Source organism: Bos mutus, chromosome 2 (assembly GCF_027580195.1).
Source record: "Bos mutus isolate GX-2022 chromosome 2, NWIPB_WYAK_1.1, whole genome shotgun sequence".
NCBI classification, from domain to species: domain Eukaryota; kingdom Metazoa; phylum Chordata; class Mammalia; order Artiodactyla; family Bovidae; genus Bos; species Bos mutus.
In genome coordinates, this window is record NC_091618.1 from 46,444,724 (window position 1) to 46,465,357 (window position 20,634).

General features: G+C 43.2%; 1 protein-coding gene across 4 annotated transcripts in view; it reads right to left on the reverse strand.

Annotated features, from left to right (window-relative positions):
- Positions 1-20,634, reverse strand: part of LOC102283927 (aldehyde oxidase 2) — a 77,955-nt gene that overhangs the window by 27,598 nt on the left and 29,723 nt on the right. For 3 of the 4 annotated variants that reach the window (XM_070388426.1, XM_070388433.1, XM_070388445.1), the window contains exons 14-26: positions 19,443-19,627; positions 18,667-18,850; positions 16,999-17,091; positions 15,713-15,882; positions 15,019-15,133; positions 12,972-13,094; positions 9,908-10,004; positions 9,339-9,463; positions 8,471-8,604; positions 6,337-6,424; positions 3,829-3,915; positions 3,451-3,642; positions 918-1,145 (exon numbers count right to left, since the gene is read on the reverse strand). In XM_070388426.1, the coding sequence (XP_070244527.1) occupies positions 918-1,145; positions 3,451-3,642; positions 3,829-3,915; positions 6,337-6,424; positions 8,471-8,604; positions 9,339-9,463; positions 9,908-10,004; positions 12,972-13,094; positions 15,019-15,133; positions 15,713-15,882; positions 16,999-17,091; positions 18,667-18,850; positions 19,443-19,627 (1,821 nt within the window). The remainder of the gene's footprint in view (positions 1-917; positions 1,146-3,450; positions 3,643-3,828; positions 3,916-6,336; positions 6,425-8,470; positions 8,605-9,338; positions 9,464-9,907; positions 10,005-12,971; positions 13,095-15,018; positions 15,134-15,712; positions 15,883-16,998; positions 17,092-18,666; positions 18,851-19,442; positions 19,628-20,634) is intronic. The other variant, XM_070388438.1, reaches the window with a different exon arrangement.

Here is a 20,634-nt window from a genome sequence, read left to right on the forward strand (position 1 = left end):
TGGGTGCTCATTACTACAAAAATCAACCACACACAGTCAGAAGATGCTCTCAGCCTTGTCTCCCAGTCTCCAGGGAGGGGAGAGCAACTGGAGATTGAGATCAGCCACCAATGGTCAATAATGTAATCAACCATACCTATATAATGAATCCATTACCCTTCCTTGTCAAATGTCAGTGCTCTGGGAGCTTCTGGGTTGGTGAACACATTCATAAGCTGGAGGGGGCATGCCTGGACAGAGAGAGTATGTACGCTTGGCCCTTGATCTTTGGGGTCTGTGCTAACTCTGGGTAGTTAGTGCCAGAACTGAATTGCTGGACACCCAGTTGGTGTCGGGGAATTGATGGAGAAAAGACAACACTTGGTGTCAGAGAGGAAAACCATACTGGCAGCTATCTAGGATCGTTTATGCTCCATTGATTGATACAGTCCAGACTTGTAGATGTAACAGTTAGCCTCCTCCTGCCTCTTTGGACCTTGTGGGCTCCTGTACCCCTTTTAAAAAGTACAAATTTATTTTTTGGCTGCTGGGCATATGGTATCTTAGTTCCCCCACTGGGGATCAAACCTGGACCCCCTGCATTGGAAGCACAGAGTCTTAACCACCAGATTACAGGAATCACTTAGCCACAGGAAGTTCCTACTCCTGTTTCCTATTTGAATAGTGGGGGTTCAGTGGGGCCACTGCCCCATCTCGGCAGTTTTGCTGCTGTGGCTCTCATGCTTGCGGCTGCTGTTTTCTGCCATTGAGGTGTTTTTCTACTGTGCTGTGTTGAAAGTGCTTGCAGGTGGGGGACTGCTCACTTCTCCCAGGTGCTGGGGGAGGGGCTCAGTGGCCCAGGGAAATGTGACGCTCTCCCCAAGTCAGAGCCAAGTGTGTCCAACAGGAGGGTTACCACCCACACATACAAGCTTCACCTGATGATAGCTTGTTGCAGCAAAGCCGACTGAAAATTTCATGGGAATCACCGCAACGCCTCTTTTCTTCCAGTAGTTCTTCTTATTGAACTCTTCCGCTTGCTTTCTTCTGTTGTGAAAGGAAGACACGTCCAGACATTCGTTCCAACATCTTATCAGGCTCTCAGGGTTGAACGCTTGTTTGTAGATGGTTTTATCAACTGTTCGGTACATGTTTTTCTCCCTAATCTGAAGTGAGTGAGAAATGGAATCATTAGCGGAGAAGGCAATGGCACCCTACTCCAGTACTCTTGCCTGGAGAATCCCATGGACAGAGGCTCCTGGTAGGCTGCAGTCCATGGGGTCACTAGGAGTCAGACACCACTGAGCAACTTCACTTTCACTTTCCTGCATTGGAGAAGGAAATGGCAACCCACTCCAGTGTTCTTGCCTGGAGAATCCCAGGGACGGGGGAGCCTGGTGGGCTGCTGTCTCTGGGGTCGCACAGAGTCGGACACGACTGAAGCGACTTAGCAGCAGCAGTTATGATAAGACAGAAAGTGATTGTGAAATAGAGATTTGAAAAGCCTCCCCACTAAAGCACTTCGGTGGGGGGAGAAGACAGGATTTTTGTTTCTTTTTCTTTGAGCTCAGTCTTTGTTTTTATAGAAATAATGAAGCATGATTTCTTTTCTTCAAGGCATCAATCAGGGTTTCTGTCTCCTTAAAGTGGAGAGTAGAGGTAGTGACTGATCTGTGAAGGGCAGTGGGATGAAGGGGCTGGAGGAGGAAGAGTATCCTTTTTTTTCACAGTTCAAAGGGTGGAGAAGAGTTAGTAGACAGTATGTTAAAGCAAGGATTTATTGTCATAACGAAGACTTGTTTTGCTAGAGAGGGAGAACAGTGCACCTACTGACAAATAGCAGATCTTTTCTAAGCCTTCCAATTGCCTTTGGAATGTGTGGTCAAATCTTTAAAAAATGTATTTAAATATGGGTGTGTCATGTCCTGGAAACTTGCAACATCTGACAAAGAAGCAGGGGAGCCCACTGAGATATGCTCAAGGTTTTTCATCATCCCCAATCACTCTAATGATAAAGGAGTTACGATTAATAGCAGTTACACTGGAATACTACCGGTTTATAGAAACAAATATTTTCATGAATGCTAACTCATTTAATTCTTGTGGGAGCTCTGTGAGGTCATATTGTCCTCATTTTGTAGATAAAGAAATGGAGCCACAATGAAGCTGCCTCTCATTGTTCAAGTGTTCCACTGGCCCAGATGACCTTTCATTCTCTGTGCTATTATTCTTCAAGGCCACCCCAGTGTCATCTTCTCCAGGAAGTTCTGCTCCATACCCCTCCACCAAGCCAGTGTGACGTTTGTCTCCTTTGTATCCACAGAACACTTTATGTGACTTCTCTTGGGATAACCATCATCTCTCTTGTTCAATATTTAGGCATTCCACTGTGCATAAGAAGTACCCCCAACAATTACAATTCACAGACCTGGTGGTCCTCCCTGTTGCATTTAAAGACAAAGAGGTTCAAAGCCATGGAGAGCCTTGCTGCAGCAGAGGGTCTCTATTGGGGGATACAGGGGATAGAAGTGGAAAAAGTAGGCTGGGATTTGCTTGGAATGCGTGAGGAGTTGGAAAAGTATTATCAACAATTATCTCACTTGTCAGTGGCTGCCTCTCTTTGGTCTGGCATATTGTACATATTATGAACACTTTAGGATCTTGCACAAAATAGTATTTTTGGAGGGCATTCTTTTGGCAGTATCTCTCAAAAGTTTTCAAGTGCACCAGCAATTCCACTTCTCTAAGTTTATTGTACAGATATACACAACGAGGCAAAGATATAACCTTGGTACATTTGTACCAGTACCAATTAAATAGCAAAAATGGTTAAGAAACTGAATATGTACCAATAGTGCAGTGTCTAAATAAATTTAGATACATAATAGTACTATTCAGTCACGAAAAGGAATGAAGTAGTTCATTCTACTAGCATGGGAAGATGGCCAGGCGTACTGTCAAGTAGAAAAGGTAAGGGGCAGAATTCTGTGTTTATTATAGTCTCATTTTGAAAATAAGCATATAAGTGCAGCTATCCATCATATGTTAATGTTTATGTATGTAGAAATACAGATGGGTGGGTAAACAGAGAAAGAGCTAGGACAGTAAACTGTTAACAGTTTACAGTAACAGTAAACAGAACTGTTAACAATGGTCACCCTCAACCAATAGGGATGGGGATAAAAAAGAAGGATGTTTACTTTTCACTTTAATAACTTCAGTATAGCTTGAATTTTAAAAAGAGTAATTCCTTTTGTACAAAGTAAAACAAGAAAGGAAGAAAATAAATTGTTGCAAAAAGAGGAAGGCCAATATGTGGAGGTGAACTCTTTTAGATAGCCCTTAATTTACCTTGAGTTCTGAGCCAGGTCTAATTTGTCTGGCTCTTCCAGGGTATTTCCTTGGGTAGCTGGTTTCCTACCTCATCTGATTCTTCAATAGCCTTGGTTATGACTTCGATTTCTACCTTACCTTTTCTGGTGGAAGGCCACATTTGGCTGCCACAGCTGTGATGCATGATTCTGTTACCAGGGTTCCTTGGGGGAAGCCAAATCCTCGAAAGGCCGTGTTGGATGGTAAATTTGTCAGGCATGCACGGCCCCGGAACCTGAGGTTGCGGATTTTATATGCATTTTCCAGCTTCAAGATAAGAAATTCTGTTACCTAAAGTAAAAGGAGATATTTACATATACCAGACAACATTTTTTCCTTTTCTCTAAAAGTCAGTTACAGTGTTGAACTGCTTGTGGAACGAGGTAAGTATTTGAAGAAACTGCTCCACGAAGACTCATATAGAAATTCTGCATTCTGTTCACAAACCAGGACAGTCCTGGTTTCTGATATACGTACCAGCTCTGAGTCATCCAACGTGCACCCTCCGTTAATGAAGCACTCGATGTCTAGAGCTTTGATTCGCCCGTTGTTCATGAATCCCACCTGTCACCAAATGATGGACATTTTACGATATGTTTGGAATTTAGTGCTAAGTTTGCTCCTCCACGGGCAGGACTGAAGACAGGCCACTCCCATTTGCTCTGTGGTGGACTACGTCTGCATAGTCTCTCGTTTTTCAGTGCTTGGCAGACAAAGACCTCCTCTGACCTGAATTTTGCTGAGCCCTTTTCTTTCACCGTGTAATTTTCTGGTTTCACAGTCAGTATGGAATTCTAAAATCCTTGCTTGTCTCCCAGCACTTAATTGCTACCCGCTTCTTCCTTGTTCTTGGAAGATTCTCCTCACTTTTTACTGATTTTCCTTCTAATTTAGTCTTTGGTTTTCCGCCTTGTGGAAAAGTCTCTGGGATTCCAGAGTGTGTCGGAAGGAATAGAAGTGCCTCTTGTTATGAGAAAGCCTTGGAGATTGGGGAATGGACACAGGAGGGACTGCCCTCATCTTACTGAACTGGTGAAGCACTTTGTCACTCTGGAAAGATGGCATGAATATGAGCTGCTGTTACTACCAGGACTCACTGAGTGCACCTCGTATTTTTCTGAAGTTGCCACTCCCTTCCTCCCACCTAGACCATTTTGTTTGCACAGCCCAGAATGAAAAGAAAAATTACCACTTCCTAATGTAGTTCCACCAAGAAAGAATTGGCCGTGGTTCCTTTGCCTTTTTGAAAACAGGGATAAATACATCGATGGAACCATTTACCTATATGGGGCCACTTATATATTCATACTACAAAGGAAATTTTGGATAACAAATCAGAGAAGTTAGGAAATGGAGCAAAGTGTACAAGTTCAGAATTTATGGTAATTTTGACAAATGCTAGGCTGAAGTTTTCATGAAGGAAGGCTTGCTAAGCAAAGCAGTACCATAAGTGAGGGAGCAGAGGGATTCTGAAACTGTTCAGTATAAACTTTTCAAGGATTTTGGAAGGGCCTATGCACACATAGTCATCTATTATGCTAGTCTATGAATAGTTCTGAATAACCAAGCAAAACTTTGAGGATACATATACATACACATTATAATATTGGAAGCAAAATTATATTTAAAAAATTTTTTTCAAAAAGTCTGTTTTTTTAAATTATATTTTATATTACTATAATTACCAAAATATTTATAGTCTAGAACCCTCTTAATAAGTACTAGTACTAAAACAGTCTCATAACTATGGTATAATTGAAGCCTGATTTATAATCCAGCCCAAACCAAAGAACTCAACAGCTACCATAACACCAACTCCCACAATCCCAGAGGGTGCCTTCACATTGCTCTTGGGCCTAGAGGATAATAAGAGTTGTGAGTATTCATTTATTTTTTATTTGAAGGTGAAAAAAAAGGTTTAATGGCCAACTATGGTCTTTTCCTCTCTAATTATAAAAATTACTAATATCAGTGGAAGAAATAAAATTGTGCTGTGCTATGGAAAGCTGTGGTTTAGTCACAGGGAATAGAATAATTTAGTAATCTAAAGCAACAACAGAATCAGACAGAAAAATCTAGCTATGTGTATGCTGTGTGTGCTAAGTTGCTTCAGTTGTGTCTGACTCTTTGTGAAACTACAGACTATAGCCTGCCAGACTCCTCTGTTCACAGGATTCTCCAGGCAAGAATACTGGAATGGTTTGCCATGCTCTCTTTCAGGGGATCTTCCTGACCCAGCAATTGAACCTGTGTCTCCTATGTCTCCTGCAATGGCAGGTGGGTTCTTTACCACTAGCACCATCTGGGAAGCCCATGTGTATGCCATAAGCAATTCCCAAATAAAGCATGTTTGATATGGGAACAATTACATTAGATCTGTCCTAACAACTCAGCTACAAATTTGAAGTATTGTTGTCAACCAGATCCCAGCAATTATTTATCACAGTGTTTGTGCTATAGTTGCACAAAAATACAAAGGATGTAATTTGAGACAATTTTAAATTATTTCACTAGTTAGTGGATTCTTTTTCCTATTTGAAAAGAGCTTTTTGTGACACTCATAACCATTTGGTGGGACCACTTGTAAAAAATGATTTTGCAGTTAAATTGGTCAAATTATCTCCAAACATCTGTATTGTAAAATAATATTTTTATCATCAAGAAGCTTTGGCATAACAAATGTCTGAAGTTTTATTTATTTATTTATTTTTTGTCTTTGAGGAATCACTAACATAAATCCTGTTCCTTAAATAGTGTTTTTATCATTATTGGAAACTGTATTTTTTATCATTTAGCTTCTTCATAATTTTATAATAGATTTACTAAAAGCTCCTCACAAAACGTTATGAGTATTCAAATACACATTTTAATATTGTAGATGTTAAGATGATTGTTTTTAGAATTTGGCAAAATAAAAATAATAGGAAAGGGTAAAACCATTCAAATAAAATGAGGTACTTTAGTATTTTCCTCTTTAATACTTACTTTATATTTTCCAAATAATGGGTGTCTTCCCCCAGTTATTAACATATCATCTTCACGATCAAGAACAAGACGGATGGGATGACCAGTTCTAAAGAAAACAAATTTTAGATTCGTCTTCCATCCCACCCATCCATTCATCCATCTACTCATCTACCATCCACCTACATATTTATCCATTCTCTCATTTAACTATCTACCCTCCCATCTATCCACCCTCCCACTCATATGTACAAGCATTCATTTAACCATCCACCCATCACTTATATATTCACTGAGTGCATACGGTGTGCTAGGCACTGATACGAATTGATGTATGACCAAATCACTATTACCTCTATGTTCTAGAACTCAGTGTTTGGAGATCTAGCCAAAAAAGATTAATGTCACATGTCAGTTAACTTGTGTTCTTATGCTTCCAATGTGACTCTCACCCAGATCTATTCTTTTTTCATATCCCTGCCACTAGTTACCGGAGAAGGCAATGGCACCCCACTCCAGTACTCTTGCCTGGAAAATCCCATGGACGGAGGAGCCTGGTGGGCTGCCATCCATGGGGTCGCTAAGAGTTGGACACAACTGAGCGACTTAGCAGCAGCAGCCACTAGTTACAAAGGAGAAAGAGTGTGAACAGGTAGATCAAACTTAACAACACAACTGGAAAAACAAGAAGCACACAGCCTAGGAAGTCTGGGTTAGAATCTTCACTTTCAGTCATAAATCCTACTGTGTTGGCTAATTTGGGCTCTTGGGTAGCTAGGAGGTTCAGGCTTTCTGTTTACCTTGGCAGAGGTTCCCAGATTTTGAAGTGCAGAAGAATCATCTGGAGTGCTTGTGGATTCTGCAGCATCTGGGCCTAAGTGCAGATTCCTGGGCCTTACCACTAGGATTTGGGTGGGAGTGGCTCTAGACTCTACCTCTCTCTCAGTGATTCTGATGCAGGGGTCTTCAGGTACATGTTGAAAACCCACGATTCTACCAGAATTTCCTTTTTTCTTTAATGGTGAGGACGACCTGGAGCATCAGTGAAATGTAGTTTCCAGTATATCCCCCGGTCATCCTGATTCACTGGGTCTGGGGTGGGGAAGCAGGACTTTCTATGAACTTGGGAGACTCTTATTATCAATAGGTTGGGAACACTGCTCTGGGAAGTACTTAATGCACAGCAGGTATTGTAACTTAAGGCACTGGTTCTCGTACTTGGATGCACAGTGGAATTACTGGGGAATTTTTAAAATAGACTGATGCCAGGGTCAATGAGGGGTAGCCTAGGTATTGGGATTTAAATGCTCCCCAGATGATTCTAACATACAGTCATGTTTGAGAAGCCTTAAATGCACAAAGCCTGGTGGGAATACAATGAATTAATTATTCCTTGCTGAGTCCTTGGTGGGTGTGAATCGAGTTTCATTATGAAAAAACTGGGGATGCGATTCAGATTCTGCCTTTTCCCCACCTGTCATTGCAAAATGAGGCACATGTCTGAGTGCTTTGGGACCTCTGAATTACATGGAAACTGTCAAGGGAAGCGGGACCTTTGAAATTTGCAGGACAGTTGGGGCTTTGACATAGCAAAACAAGACAAGACAGCCATAAAAATGAACAAGGAATAGAAAAGTCAGCATGTGAACAGCATGAACAGTGCAGGAGCAAGACTTCTGGCTGGGGTTAGACCAGGAGCTCTGTTTGAGCATGTCTTGTGTCCACTGAACATCCATTGAATGAGCATCCTCCCAGGAGCAGGGAGACTTTTCTTTCTCACCCTGCTTTGTCTTCAGCTGGTGGTAGAAAGGAAAAGTGGGGGAGCAGCCTCTCCCTTGGCACTCCACTTGGGCAGGTGACTTGCCCCACCCCTAAATGGGTCATCTTCCATGAAGCTCAAGATGGGGCAGTGTCAGCTCTGGAGGTGTTCAACTAATAGTACCACTTTTCCTTTATAGAGCAGATTAGCCTATTCAAACTTCTAAGTGCATTTGACTTTTCCAATAACTTTAGGAGGGTGGATAAAAGAGACAAGAGGCTGAGGTGCCCAAGGATACTCAGCTGGTGATGACAGCAGCCCAGGTGACCCTCGGGCTGCCGATATGCCCTCAGCTCTGTGCATTTCACGCCCTCCCGTGTCCCTAGGTGCACTTACTTGAGAGCACCCACAGCTGCAATAGCCCCGAAGACAGCCGGTCTTCCTATCTTCCCGCCAAAACCTCCACCCACTCGCTTTACATGACAGGTGATCCTGTTGATGGGGATGTTTAAAGTGGAGGACACTGTTTTCTGTAAAAGGTAGGTAATGGGAAAGTTTTACAAGGGTGAAGTGGTAAAGAAGGTTTTTGCTTCCTAAAACACAACAGCAAAATTCATCCACCCCTACTGTTAGTAAAAACAAAGAAATAAACAGCTGAGACAGTCTGAATCTTTCAGCGTTCTACTGAGTTCATTAATGTTGCTAATCTCCATAAAACAAACTTTCCAGCAGAAAAGTGGTCTTTTCCAAAAGGGAAACTGTCAGAGTCCTGGATTCCTGTCAAAACCTGGATCCTAGCCAAATGCTTACACCTAAAGTCCCAGTAAGGTGAAAACCTGCAAACTCCTGACAATTTATTAAACAGGAAGAAATGTTTGCAACTAAAACCCGGAACACTTTATGACTGGGGAAATGATACTGTGTTATGAAGTGCTGTGTTTACTCCAAAGGTTGCCTGTAGTGATTATTTTAGGGAAAAATCAAGTACAGAAATAATTGTGTCATCCAATCACTGTCACATTTAAGCATGAAGCCAGTGAATGTTCACTTTAAATTGAAAATGGTTGTGGCTGTTCTTTCATTTACTTGACAAGACCGGAAAACATAAAAAATGGTTCCAGGGTCTTAGTTGCTCTGCTGATGTGTAATACTTAGATTCTAAGACTCTGCAGGTAAAATGGCAGCCGTTGTGAGGCTGTGGAGGCTGAAGGCCATGAGGGAACTGGGAAGTTGGGGAGGAGGTGGGGCAGATCCTGGACCTCACCTGCACGTGGGCTGGATCCTGTGTTGACACATAAATGTCCAGTTCTTTGTCCTCTGTCTTTGGAATAACAAGCACTCTCTGTGTTTCCATGTAAAAATGCTCCTGTCCTCCGACATGGACCTCTCCTGTTAAGGGCAAGTAAAGGAAAGTGCCTGAAGGTGTGCTCTGGTTGGGGAATTCAAAAGCAAGTGAGACATGGACTGGCTGGCTGGATTTGTCCTGATTGAGAAACTGATGAATCAGGTGTTTTGTCCTGTGACAACTGAGGTCATCTGTTTCAGAGACTGCGGTTCTGGATAAGAAGTTGAAAATCTCTGCTTTTGTTCTTCATTCTGTCCTTGACTAATCAAAGTCTTAGGAATTTTTTATTTATTCTATTGCTCCCTACCTGCCCCCCTCCCCAACCCCAAGCAACACATGCACAATTTGAAAGGAAGCAAGAGAGGAGAACTTTGGTAAAATGCCACGACTTTAGGGGGTGGTCTTTCTGAAAGGAAATCACATGCTCTCCAGTCTGTTTCAGAAGAGAATTGCACAAATATTCTAGGAAACAATCCTGAGTCACTCACCTTCAACAATTTGATCAACTTTTTCAAATGCCTCCTCGATGTTTCCTTGTTCAAGTTTTTTTTCAGGGCACAGGAATGAGTTGTGTTTTATGGCATCCTGAGTGACAGGAAGAAAAAAAAAGCTAATTCTTTTTGTCGTTTTCTTCCACTGGCAAATTTTTCTTACTCAAAAGCCGGCAAACTCCGACAATCGCCATCTGCTAGGACACGTGAAAGGAGTCAGGCCAGCAAGGGAGTGTGTCCTTGAGTAGCAGACTCCCCGCAGAGCCGAGATGCCATAGAAAATGCCTTCTCAGTTGCAGAGAAAACCAGCAAGGGTTAGAGAGACATTATGAGTTGAGATCTGGGGATACTATGATGGTCCAGGATAATAACTACTCATTTCTCCATTTCAATGTGGATGTCCAGGGCACAGGTGATAGATCCAAATGCAGTAAGAGTGAGGCTCAGGGCCCTCCCCTTTTCCCCACTTCATGAATAAAAATACTTGTGTCAGACTTCATGTTGAAGGGGAGGACTCAAGTCCTAATGCACCTCTGGGGCAAGAAAACCCAACAGAGATATGGTAGGCAGTTTGTTCATTTCTTTGTGTATTTGGCATATCTCATAAGGGCTTCCTAGCCCTTTATGCTAGGGTTTTTTTTGGCAACAATATTATGAACTGACTGACACATGAATACTGGAAGCCATCCTGTCCTGCTGTTCTGTGGGTTGATCTATGGCAGTTGATTCTTGCTTAACCTTTATTTCCTTTTTTAAAAAAATTTAATTTACTTTATTCAATGTAAGCACAAATATGTCTATTTGTCAAGAGTATAGTGTTGAAGATCAACCCCCCACTAAAGAAACAAAATGCAAAGCAACTTCTCCCCCCTCCAGAAAACAGTTTTCCTCAAATTACTCACTAATTTAATAACAGAATTTTCCAAATGTTAAGAAATCTAGGATTATTACCCTGTAATGATAACACCTAATAACCTTTAGATACAGGTGTTTTCCATATTTCACAAGGACACCTGACTCTTGTGTTCTTACTCCCTAATGATCTCAAGTCCGTGGCCTTTTTTGTTAATGACAATGTGAATAGTGAAAGCAGCTAATATTTATTGAGTGCATGCTTTGTGTCAAACACTGTACAATAGACAGTGTATTTACATGTATTCTCACATGAATTCTATTATTCTCTCCACTTTCCAGATGAAGAAGCTGGGCTTAAGGAGGTTAAAATAACTTTCCCAAAGTCATGCTTCAAATAAGTGATGGAGGCAGTTTTCAAGCCTGGCTGTTTTCAGAAACATCTTGCCTAATAATAAATGCTTGATTTCTCAAAGCAGTAGAAAATGAAGAATATAGCTGAAGTTTTCACTTTTTTGCTATACCAAGATCTCAGTATGTCAATCTAGTATGTGTGGAAGTATGTTTATTGTCATCTGTAAATATGTCCTAAGTTAGTATAATCTTATTATAATATATGCTATGTTTATATATAATATATGCTATAACTAGGTGCTAGCCACTGTTCTACATGCTTTCTGAATATTAACTCATTTAGTCTCACAACCTGATGAGGCAGGTTTTATTACTGTTCTCTTCTTTCTACAAAGGAGGAAACTATGGCACAGATATGTTAAGAAACTTGTCCAAGGTCACATAGCTAAGAAGTGGTGCAGCCAAGATTCAAGCCTGGCAGTTTGAATCACAGTTCTAGAACCAGTGTTTTTAGACAGAACTCTATATTGCTTCTTATATATATAGTCATGTGAATGAATGAATGGATGAATGAGCATTGGTATATATGACTGTTCTTTTACCTACTTTTCTTCACAGAAGAACTCTTTTTACTGATGGTGGAGAGTCCTATTCTGAGGGAACCCTAGATCTCTAAGTGTTCTGAGCTCCAGGATATTTCATGAGGATATCCTTTGGGTGCCATTTCCCCTCTTGAGGAAATGGGATTGGAATTGATATTTCAAAAACCCTTGTTAGGATCCTAGTACAACTCTAGAAAGGGGTGTGAGCCAAGAACAATGGCCTGAACTTCTTGCAAACTTGACAAAATGGGAATTTGGAATAGAGTTGATTTAATTTAGAAAGAACTAGAAACATGACCTTTTTAACACTCTGAATATTGAGCAAGTTGTACCTTTTAGGGACATTTTTAAAATGTTCAAATGGTTCACTAGGGCCTTTGAAAAAAATTTATTTCTTTCACAAGCAAAAATTAAGTACTCTTTTTTTTTTCTATTTAATTGATATGAACTTATCTTTCATTGAATTAGAGCACACAAATGCCATAAATCTACATCTGATTTTTCTAATCTAAATTCATTATTTTTTGCTGGAAGTTGCATTTGTTTTCCATCATCTAGACCCAGAAGCGAGAATGGAAATTTCTATGGAATTCTATCATGAAAGTCCCACTGCTTTGGGGCTCCGTTTTGAAAAGATTATTACTCCCAATATCCATTCCCACCACTTTCCTCAAGTAATAGAACCCCCAGTTTCTAGTGAATACCTGGCCACCTAGAATAAAATGTATGTTTCCCAGACCCCCTTTCTAGGAGTGTTGGTGTGGTACATGACTAGGTTCTAACCAAGGAGATGAAGAAAGATTATGTGCAGCTTCTGGAAAGGGTCTTTAAGGGGAGGGGATATTCTCTTCATCATTCTCTCTGCTGACAGAAGTGTGGACTCAAAGGTCAGTGTTCAGTAACTGTTGTGGACCGAAGTGTGATCTAGAGAATGGAAACCACACAGGACAGAGCGACTATTAATAGATATAAGGAGCCCAGACCCTGACACTTAGAGTCACATGTAAGTTTGAAACTGACCATTTCTAGACTTTTTTGAATGTGCAGGACAAAGAAACTTCTATTTTTTTCCTGTTTCTTGGAACCAAAGCTAATTTTAATTCATGCAAGTAATGCCTTCCAGAAAAGTTGATTTTTCCAGAGTAAACCAGCGATGAAAAAGTAGTAGAACCCTGAATAAGTCTCGCATTAAGAAGTTTACAAGGGACTTCTGATTCTACAACCTTATAGGAGAGCCCAGGCACTCTGCTTACCTCTATGGTGAAGATTATGGGCTCCAGCTCTTCATAAGTTATCTTTATCTTTTCAATAGCACGTTTTGCCTGTACATCTGTTTCTGCAACCACAGCACAGATGATCTGGCCCACGCAGAGTACCTGCAAAAAGTATAGGCATGAAGCTGGGGGGAAATTCTGGGTAAAAGTACTATCAGTCCAAACTTACCAGTGGCTGGTGCCTTAGTTACCATTATTGACCAATAGTAACCAGACTGGAGTCACATCATGTGCTTGGCTAAAAAAAAATTCTTTAAACTTTTAATTTAAAAGTTAATTTAAATCATACATATGGTTTCATTAGCCATTTTACTCAATTGAATGTAAGCCTCAGAGTGGATGTGAATTTGGCTGGGACCGGAATTTGCTATGTCCTCTGTTGAGGGTGATTCATTCATATGGGATGCCTTCATGGAGTCATTTTAAAGATAAGGGGAGTATATTTTGAACACTATGATTCCTGTGCCTCCCTCTACAACCCCCAAACTGAAGCACTGACCCCCAGTGGGACTGTATTTATAGATAAGGCCTTCAAAGAGGTAATGAAGGTGAAATGAGGTCCTAAGGTTGGAACTCTAATTCAGTGTGACTGGTGTCCTTATAAGAAGACGTAGGGGGAGAAAAGGGAATTCCCTCATGGTCCAGTGATTAGGACTTCACGCTTCCACTGCAGGGTCACGGGTTCCATCCCTGGTGGGGAAACTAAAATCCTGGATGCCATGAGGCGTGGCCAAAAAAAAAGAGGTAGAAACACCAGGGAGGCTTATACACAGAGAAGAGGCCGTCTCCTATGAGGACACAGGAGAAGGGAGCCATCTTCAAACCGGCAAGAGTGACCTCAGGATAAACCTGCCAACACCTTGATCTTAGACTTCTAGCCTCTAGTAATTGTGAGAAAATACATTTTTGCTTTATAAGCTACCCATTATGTGGTATTTTGTTTTGGCAGCCTGAGAAGATAACATAGCTCCTAAGCAATAGCCAACTTCCTCATCTGGAGTTCAACCGAAAGAACAGTGGTTTATTTCATGGCTGGAGGAGAAACAGCCTGAAATGTGACAATAGTAGCTAACATCTACTGAGAGCCTTCACATGCCAAGCAATGCTGTAAACACTTCACATGTATCAGCTCATTTAAATTGCATAACAACACAATGAGTTGGGTTCCTCTGATTATTCCCATTTTACAGGTGATGATATTTTACAGGTTTCAAGACACCATTTCACAGGTGATGATACAGAGTGGCAGAGTGAGACCATGAACCAAGATAGTTTGGCTCCAAAAGCAAGTGCTCAGTGAATGATGGTAGAATTGAATTAAAGGTCAGGAATGATATGAGCAACTTTATTAAAAATGGAATATATGAAGGTCAGTGGGAGGTGGTAGGGAGAGGGTTGGTCCAAGAAGGAAGAGAGTTCAATGTAAATAATGGAGAGTGGCTGTATATTGTATTCTCCTTTCTAGATTTTTTTCAAGGATTTTCCATCCTGATACATGCCAGTTCTTGCATTTATTCTTCAAATAAGAGTAAACTGACTCAATAGTACACAGTGGGAAAATGAGTATTTATTGTTTTTCTGTAATAAATTTCCTTTTTGCAGTTATTTCCTGATTCCAGAAGAGTAGGTCTATAAAGGCACTGAAAAGTGAAAGCGTGTCTGCTCAGTCGTGTCTGACTCTTTGTGACCAGGTCTATAGCCTGTAAGGCTCCTCTGTCCATGGGATTTTCTAGGCAAGAATACTGGAGTAGGCAGTCATTCCCTTCTCCAGGGGATCTTCCCAATCCAGGAACAGAACCCAGGTCTCCCTCATTGCAGGCAGATTCTTTACCCTTTGAGCCACCAGGGAAGCCCTACACAGAAGCATTAGAAGAGAGAGAGAGAAGCATTAGAGAGAAGCTGGAAGAACTGGCTTTCTGGCCCCTAGTGGCAGAGAGGGCTGGGAGGGCATGGAAAGCTGCCTGGAGGTGGTACCTTGGTGATCATCTGCGCCAAGTCACATGAGACAGCACGCTCTGTACCTCACCTCATCTACGGCCAACAGTTTGTCATCTTTGGTGCCATTGATGCCTGGAATGTCCTTCGCTGTTATCACATCAACCACCCCAGGTATTTCAAGGGCCTCGGACAAATCAACTGATCTGAAAAAAGAGATATATTTGAGAAGTAGAAATCAGCAAGCTTTGAGGGAGGGAGGGATAGACCATGGATGAAAGTCAAAATATATGACAACTGGACTATAGGCCCTGACCAATCAGAGCTGAGCTGCCAGAGAGCAGGGTCCAGGAGCCTCCCTGCTGGGCCAGGGATAACATTGTAGTTGCTGGAAGGGGAGAGGAGGGGGATGGCCATCGTGTCTGTGGCAAGGGACATCCTAAGGAAGTTTAGGACAGTGGCCATTTACCATTCAGCAATAACCTAGTTCAGGGTTTTATCACCAGCTGCATATTAGCCCTACTCAGAGTTACTCCTCTGAGCCATGCCTGAGGCTGCAGCAGGGAGATGAAAGCAAGAGCCCATAATTGTGAGTTTTTTTCTCCCTTTCATGATGATCATTTCTAGTGACATTCCTTTCCTCGTTTTAGTGCTGGTGACCTTTTAAACATTCTTTCCATTAGGTTCTTTGGGTTTATGACATTTCCAAAGAACGGTCACATTGCTTCAGGGAATCCCCAAGTGTGCTTTAGAAAGAGTTTTTGGAAAGCTTTTCGTTTACTTACATGATTTTTGCATAGGCTCTGGTACTGGTCACTAAAGCCATGCAGAGTTCTTTATCCACCATGGGGATGTCATCACAAAACTCGGCCTCCCCGGTGGCGTGTTTGAGACCCGATAGGTGCATGACAGGGCGTCCGACTGGATCTTGGAGGGGCTGGTGAGAATCCACACTCTACAGAGAAAGACAAGAGCTTCCCTGGGAAACTTCCATCTTCAGAAGTGGCCTGGCCAATTGCCAACACTCCTGATTCAGGATTGAGAAATCAGATGGTCACTCTCAGTCAACAAACACTGGAGTGGGTCAGATGAGCATGAGAGTTTAATGATGTAACTTGATTGGGGAGCTGTCATTTCAGCTCTGTGGCTATGCTTTAGTTGGGGCCAATGTTTTAGCAAAATTGTGAAGTCAGTGAAGGGACACTCTGGCTTCTCCTTTTGGCGTCTTCTTTTCCCGAGTGGTGGCCCATATCCCTGACTTCTGGAATTCAGAGGTCTCCCTGTCCTGCTTTCTTACCTTTTTAAGGAGCAGCCTGTTTACACATAAAGCCATCATGATGATGAGGCTTGGAGTGATATAATTCCTGAGAGCGGGGCACCAAAATCTAAGCCAAAACCTGCTTATTGACAGGAGCAGGGCCTCTGGTGGGGGGGCTGGGGGGGCCAATGGCAATGGAGCCCATCCAGATCTGGTCTAAGCTGCCTTCTCTGCCCTTGCTAGTGGCAACAAAATATCCCTGGGAGTGTAGTAAGTGGAGGAAGTGTTTATTCTGGAACTCTTCTACCAGAAGATGTGTGTGGAGTGAGTATGGAGATTGGGTGGTGGGAGGGCTTGTGCTCCAGTGGAAAATTATAGATACTTTCTCCATTGTTCTTGGAGAGAAGGGATTCAGTTGCTTGCAGGCTCTCATTTTGCTGACTGGAGGTTAAGCATTTGCAATCAGGGGCTGGAGACTGACCCTTGCTACTCTCCTGCTCTGTCCTTCCCCCACACGCAGCCAAGCTACTCTTCAAACATTTGCCCAAAGAACGGCAGTTGGAAGAGACTCTCAGTTATTAGTTGGATGGTCAAGCTGCTTCAGATGACTTTGGCCTGAGGGCATCCAGCTTCAGTAGCTCGGGTCTGATCTTAGATCCAGGCTCTTCCTGCATAGACCTGAAACAAAGGGCCAATGTCCTGGCAAAACTCAGAAAGTCAGAAGGGAAATGTGCAACTCTGAAGTGCTTGCTTGTTCACACAGCTATCACTGTCTCTTAGTTTCTCGGTTTCCATTAGATTAAACTCACTGACCTGGTACCTTTGGACTCCCTGGGGAACCGTGCCCGGGAAGTCTTCTAGAGCGCTCAGGAATCGGTCTGAAATTTCAGGATAACGGCGGCTGTTCTGAGAGATGATTCAAAACAATAAAGATAAGCTGATTAGTCTATGATTCAACTAGGCTTTGATTTCTGTGAAAAGGATTTGGCGAAGGTCACCGAGAAACCATGAGTTCAGTTAGCTGGGATGATGCAAATTCACAACGCCTCCCAGACTCTCGCTTTGGCAAATGCTCCTTGCCCTCCCTCCCTTTGCACACTAGGAGGACCTGGACAGACTGGTTGAATCTGATCCTGGAGCCAAGCTAGCCCAAGGAGGGAGAGGCCCTCTGGCAGCAAGCTGGGCAGAGGCAGCAGGAGAATCAAGAAAACTAGGGGCTGGGGGAGCCATTCTAGAATGAGCTGGGGTGGTTCACTGCCCACACAAAACTCAAATTTAATTATTTTCCTCAGCTTTCCTGGGAGAGCAGTAAGACTGGGAAGGCTCTTTGGGTGTCACTGAAACATATCTAGTGTCTTGATTCGGAAATTCAAGGGTGGCAAGAGTTATTCAAGTAAATGTGGTTTGTGAGGGTCTTCGTCTTTCTTTCTTTCATTCCCCAACCAGGGATTGAACCCGTGTGCCCTGCAGAGGAAGTGTGGAGTCTTAACCATTGGATCACCAGGGAAGTCCTGTGAGAGTCTTCATCTGAATGAATAAAACCCAGACAGTTTAGGAACACGGGGCTGTTGGGGTGGGGTGTGGTTGGGGAACACGGGTGCAAGGTAGGGTGAGAGTTCTAGTCATAGTCTGGGGAGGAAAGATGGATTGAGCGGGGAAGAGAGAGAAAGAGAGAAAAAATGTTCTGCTTTGGTAACTTATTCCCGAAGTTCATAATCAGAAATTCTGAGAAGAAGCTACTTATATATTAGCATACAGGTGGTGCTCATGGTAAAGAACCCACCTGCCAACAGAGGAGACAAAAGAAACAGGGGTTCAGTCCCTGGATCAGGAAGATCCCTTGAAGGAGGGCACGGCAACCCACTCCAGTATTCCTGATATGGACAGAGGAGCCTAGGGGACTACTGTCCGTGGGGTTGCAAAGAGTCGGATGTGACTGAGGCAACTTAGCATGCACTCATAAATGTTTTGATTTTTTGAAAAATAAAATTTTATTTAACATTTCATATTGAATATAAAATTCCAAAATAGGCAAAACTAATCTACAGTGTCATTAAGCAGATCAGGGTTGCCTGGGGGCAGGGATGAGAGTGTTGAGAGCAGAGGGGCAAAAGGGCACTTTTGGGGATGATGGAAATACTTTTGTTTGAAGTGGTGGTTGCACTGGTTTACACATTTGCCGAAACCCTCTGAGTTTAAATAATAGGTGCATTTTGTTCTATGTAATTATACTTCAACAGAGTTGATTTTAAAAGAAAAACAATTGCACACGGAAGCAGGGGTCCCATCATGTTTCCCTGCTCAGGGCACTTGGTAAGCATCTGTGCACCAAAGACAGTCTGGCATCCTGAGCCTCACCCCACAGTAACCCTGAAGGGCTGAACCCAGGAAGAAGGAAAAGCTGGAACTGATAGTTTGCAAAAGGAGCGAGGAAGGTGGGAGCTTATGCTGCCAGGAGCCCATAAAAGCCAGAGCACTTACAGGCACAGGGAACGGCTTTATGAGCTTCTTCAGTTCCTGCAGAACTTGTAGGTAGAACTTGAAGAAGAAGCTGACTACCAGAGTCCTCTTGAATTCCACCCTCCCACCTGGAGCCCAGCCTGGGAGGGAGACTTCGTCCAGGAGCCGCCTGCAAGCTTCATCCAGCATCAGCTCATCCCACTGCCTGGGAGGGTTGGGGGCAGGAAGGAACCAGTGAGAAAAGGCAGTCTCCATGACCAGAGGTCTCTGTGACTAGGGGCCTGTGCTAGATGGTTTAAAGACCCCCAGGGTCTCACTTTAGGAGTTGGATGGAAACTTAGAAATCACTTAAATAAGCTGTTCAGGGAAACCGAGGCCTGGGAGGCTGCACTAAGTAGCCTGGACATGCTAGAACCCAGGCATTAAATAAAGAGACCACCATGGCCAATCCCATGGTGAACTGAACAGGACTCAGACTTGGACACTGCCTTTGCTGAGAAGGAAACAGAGTGCCCCTGAGCCCGGGAGCGATGGGGAGCGCTTGGAAGCTGCCTGGTGTGGGTTTGCCAGAGCATTGATGTGCATAGGAGCACCGGAGCTGAACACTTTCCTGGGCCATTTTCATTGTACACCTCACCCAAAGGGTGGTGCCTTATTAATCAAAGTCAAATGAGGTTAGAGTCATTTAGCAAAATTACAGAAAGAACAAGCAACGATTCTACATATAAGAGTTTCCATCTTTCCACTTTTTTTTAAATGTCAAGCTTCACCATCAGGGTACAGGGTGTGTCGCTTACCTCCCTAGGAGCTGCTGGCAGGACTTATGTGCACTGACTGTGGCAGCCCCGACCCCTCCATAGGTGATGCTCAGGTCCTCGATGATGTCTGTGCCCTCTTTGAAGAGGACTCGCATGCCGGCATTCACGTCGGGCAAGGCGTTTTGCTGGCACTGAGCCTGTCGGAAGGCTGACACGAATTCCCACTGTGGAGACAAAGACCATTTGGAGTTATTTGATATGTCAGAACTAAGAGCAAGCTTTCTGCTTCTTGGTGCCACTAATTAATCACTTAGACTCAATCAAAAGGGACGCAAAGGACACTTGGGACAATTTGGCTGCCTCTTTGTTCAAAGCGACTCTCAGTTAACAGGGTCACTGTGCGCTTTCCCGCTGGGGCCGGGATGTCTCTGCAAGGGATCCCTGTGTCATTTCCCCATGCTCTTATTTCCAGGTGCCATTTAGGCTAGTCTCAGACCCTTTGTCCCCCATGAGGATGGAGGATCCCTCCAACACAGGTGTTTGGAAGGTGATTTGCTTAAAGTGTGAAAGAGATCCACTGGATTTCTTGCTTTGTAGATACTATCCCTTTTTCATTCTGTAAAGTTCATAAAGGTGCTGAATAGAACTTTCCAACAGTGGACTAGGGAATTTTCTAGCAGGGACAAGAGTCAGAAGGGTGATGGCTCCCCTCATGATCCTTGGCACCAGGACCACTGGTGCAGTGACTAAGTTAACAGAGATGGCCGCTGCCTTGCATGTGTTTCCATGTTTTTGGCCACCGGGGGCACTGTGTTTGGGTCGGCCTGTTTTTCTGTCTGAGTCTCTTACACTGATCCACACTGGACTGGGAACACACTTCAGAGTTTCCATTCCCAAGGAAAAAATAAATGAAGACCATACTTGGCTGAAAGCATGACTTAATATGAGACTTCCTGCATGACCCTGCTGGCTTTGGATCTCTCTGTGTATCTGTTGTGTTGCCCCTCTTGGGAAGACTGGTCTCTCAGATTCAGGTACACTTTGGGGGAGAAGCACCAGGAACAGGGAGTGAGGACAGAGGGTCCCCTCTGTAGCCGGCTGCGTGGCCATGTCTCCCCCAGAAATCATGTGTTAGGCGCTCCTGGTCTTCTGAACTGTTGGGGGTCAGCTCAAGTGGGCAGTCAGGAGGCCTAGCCCCAGCCTCCATCTCCTTGTGGGTCAGGCAGAGAAG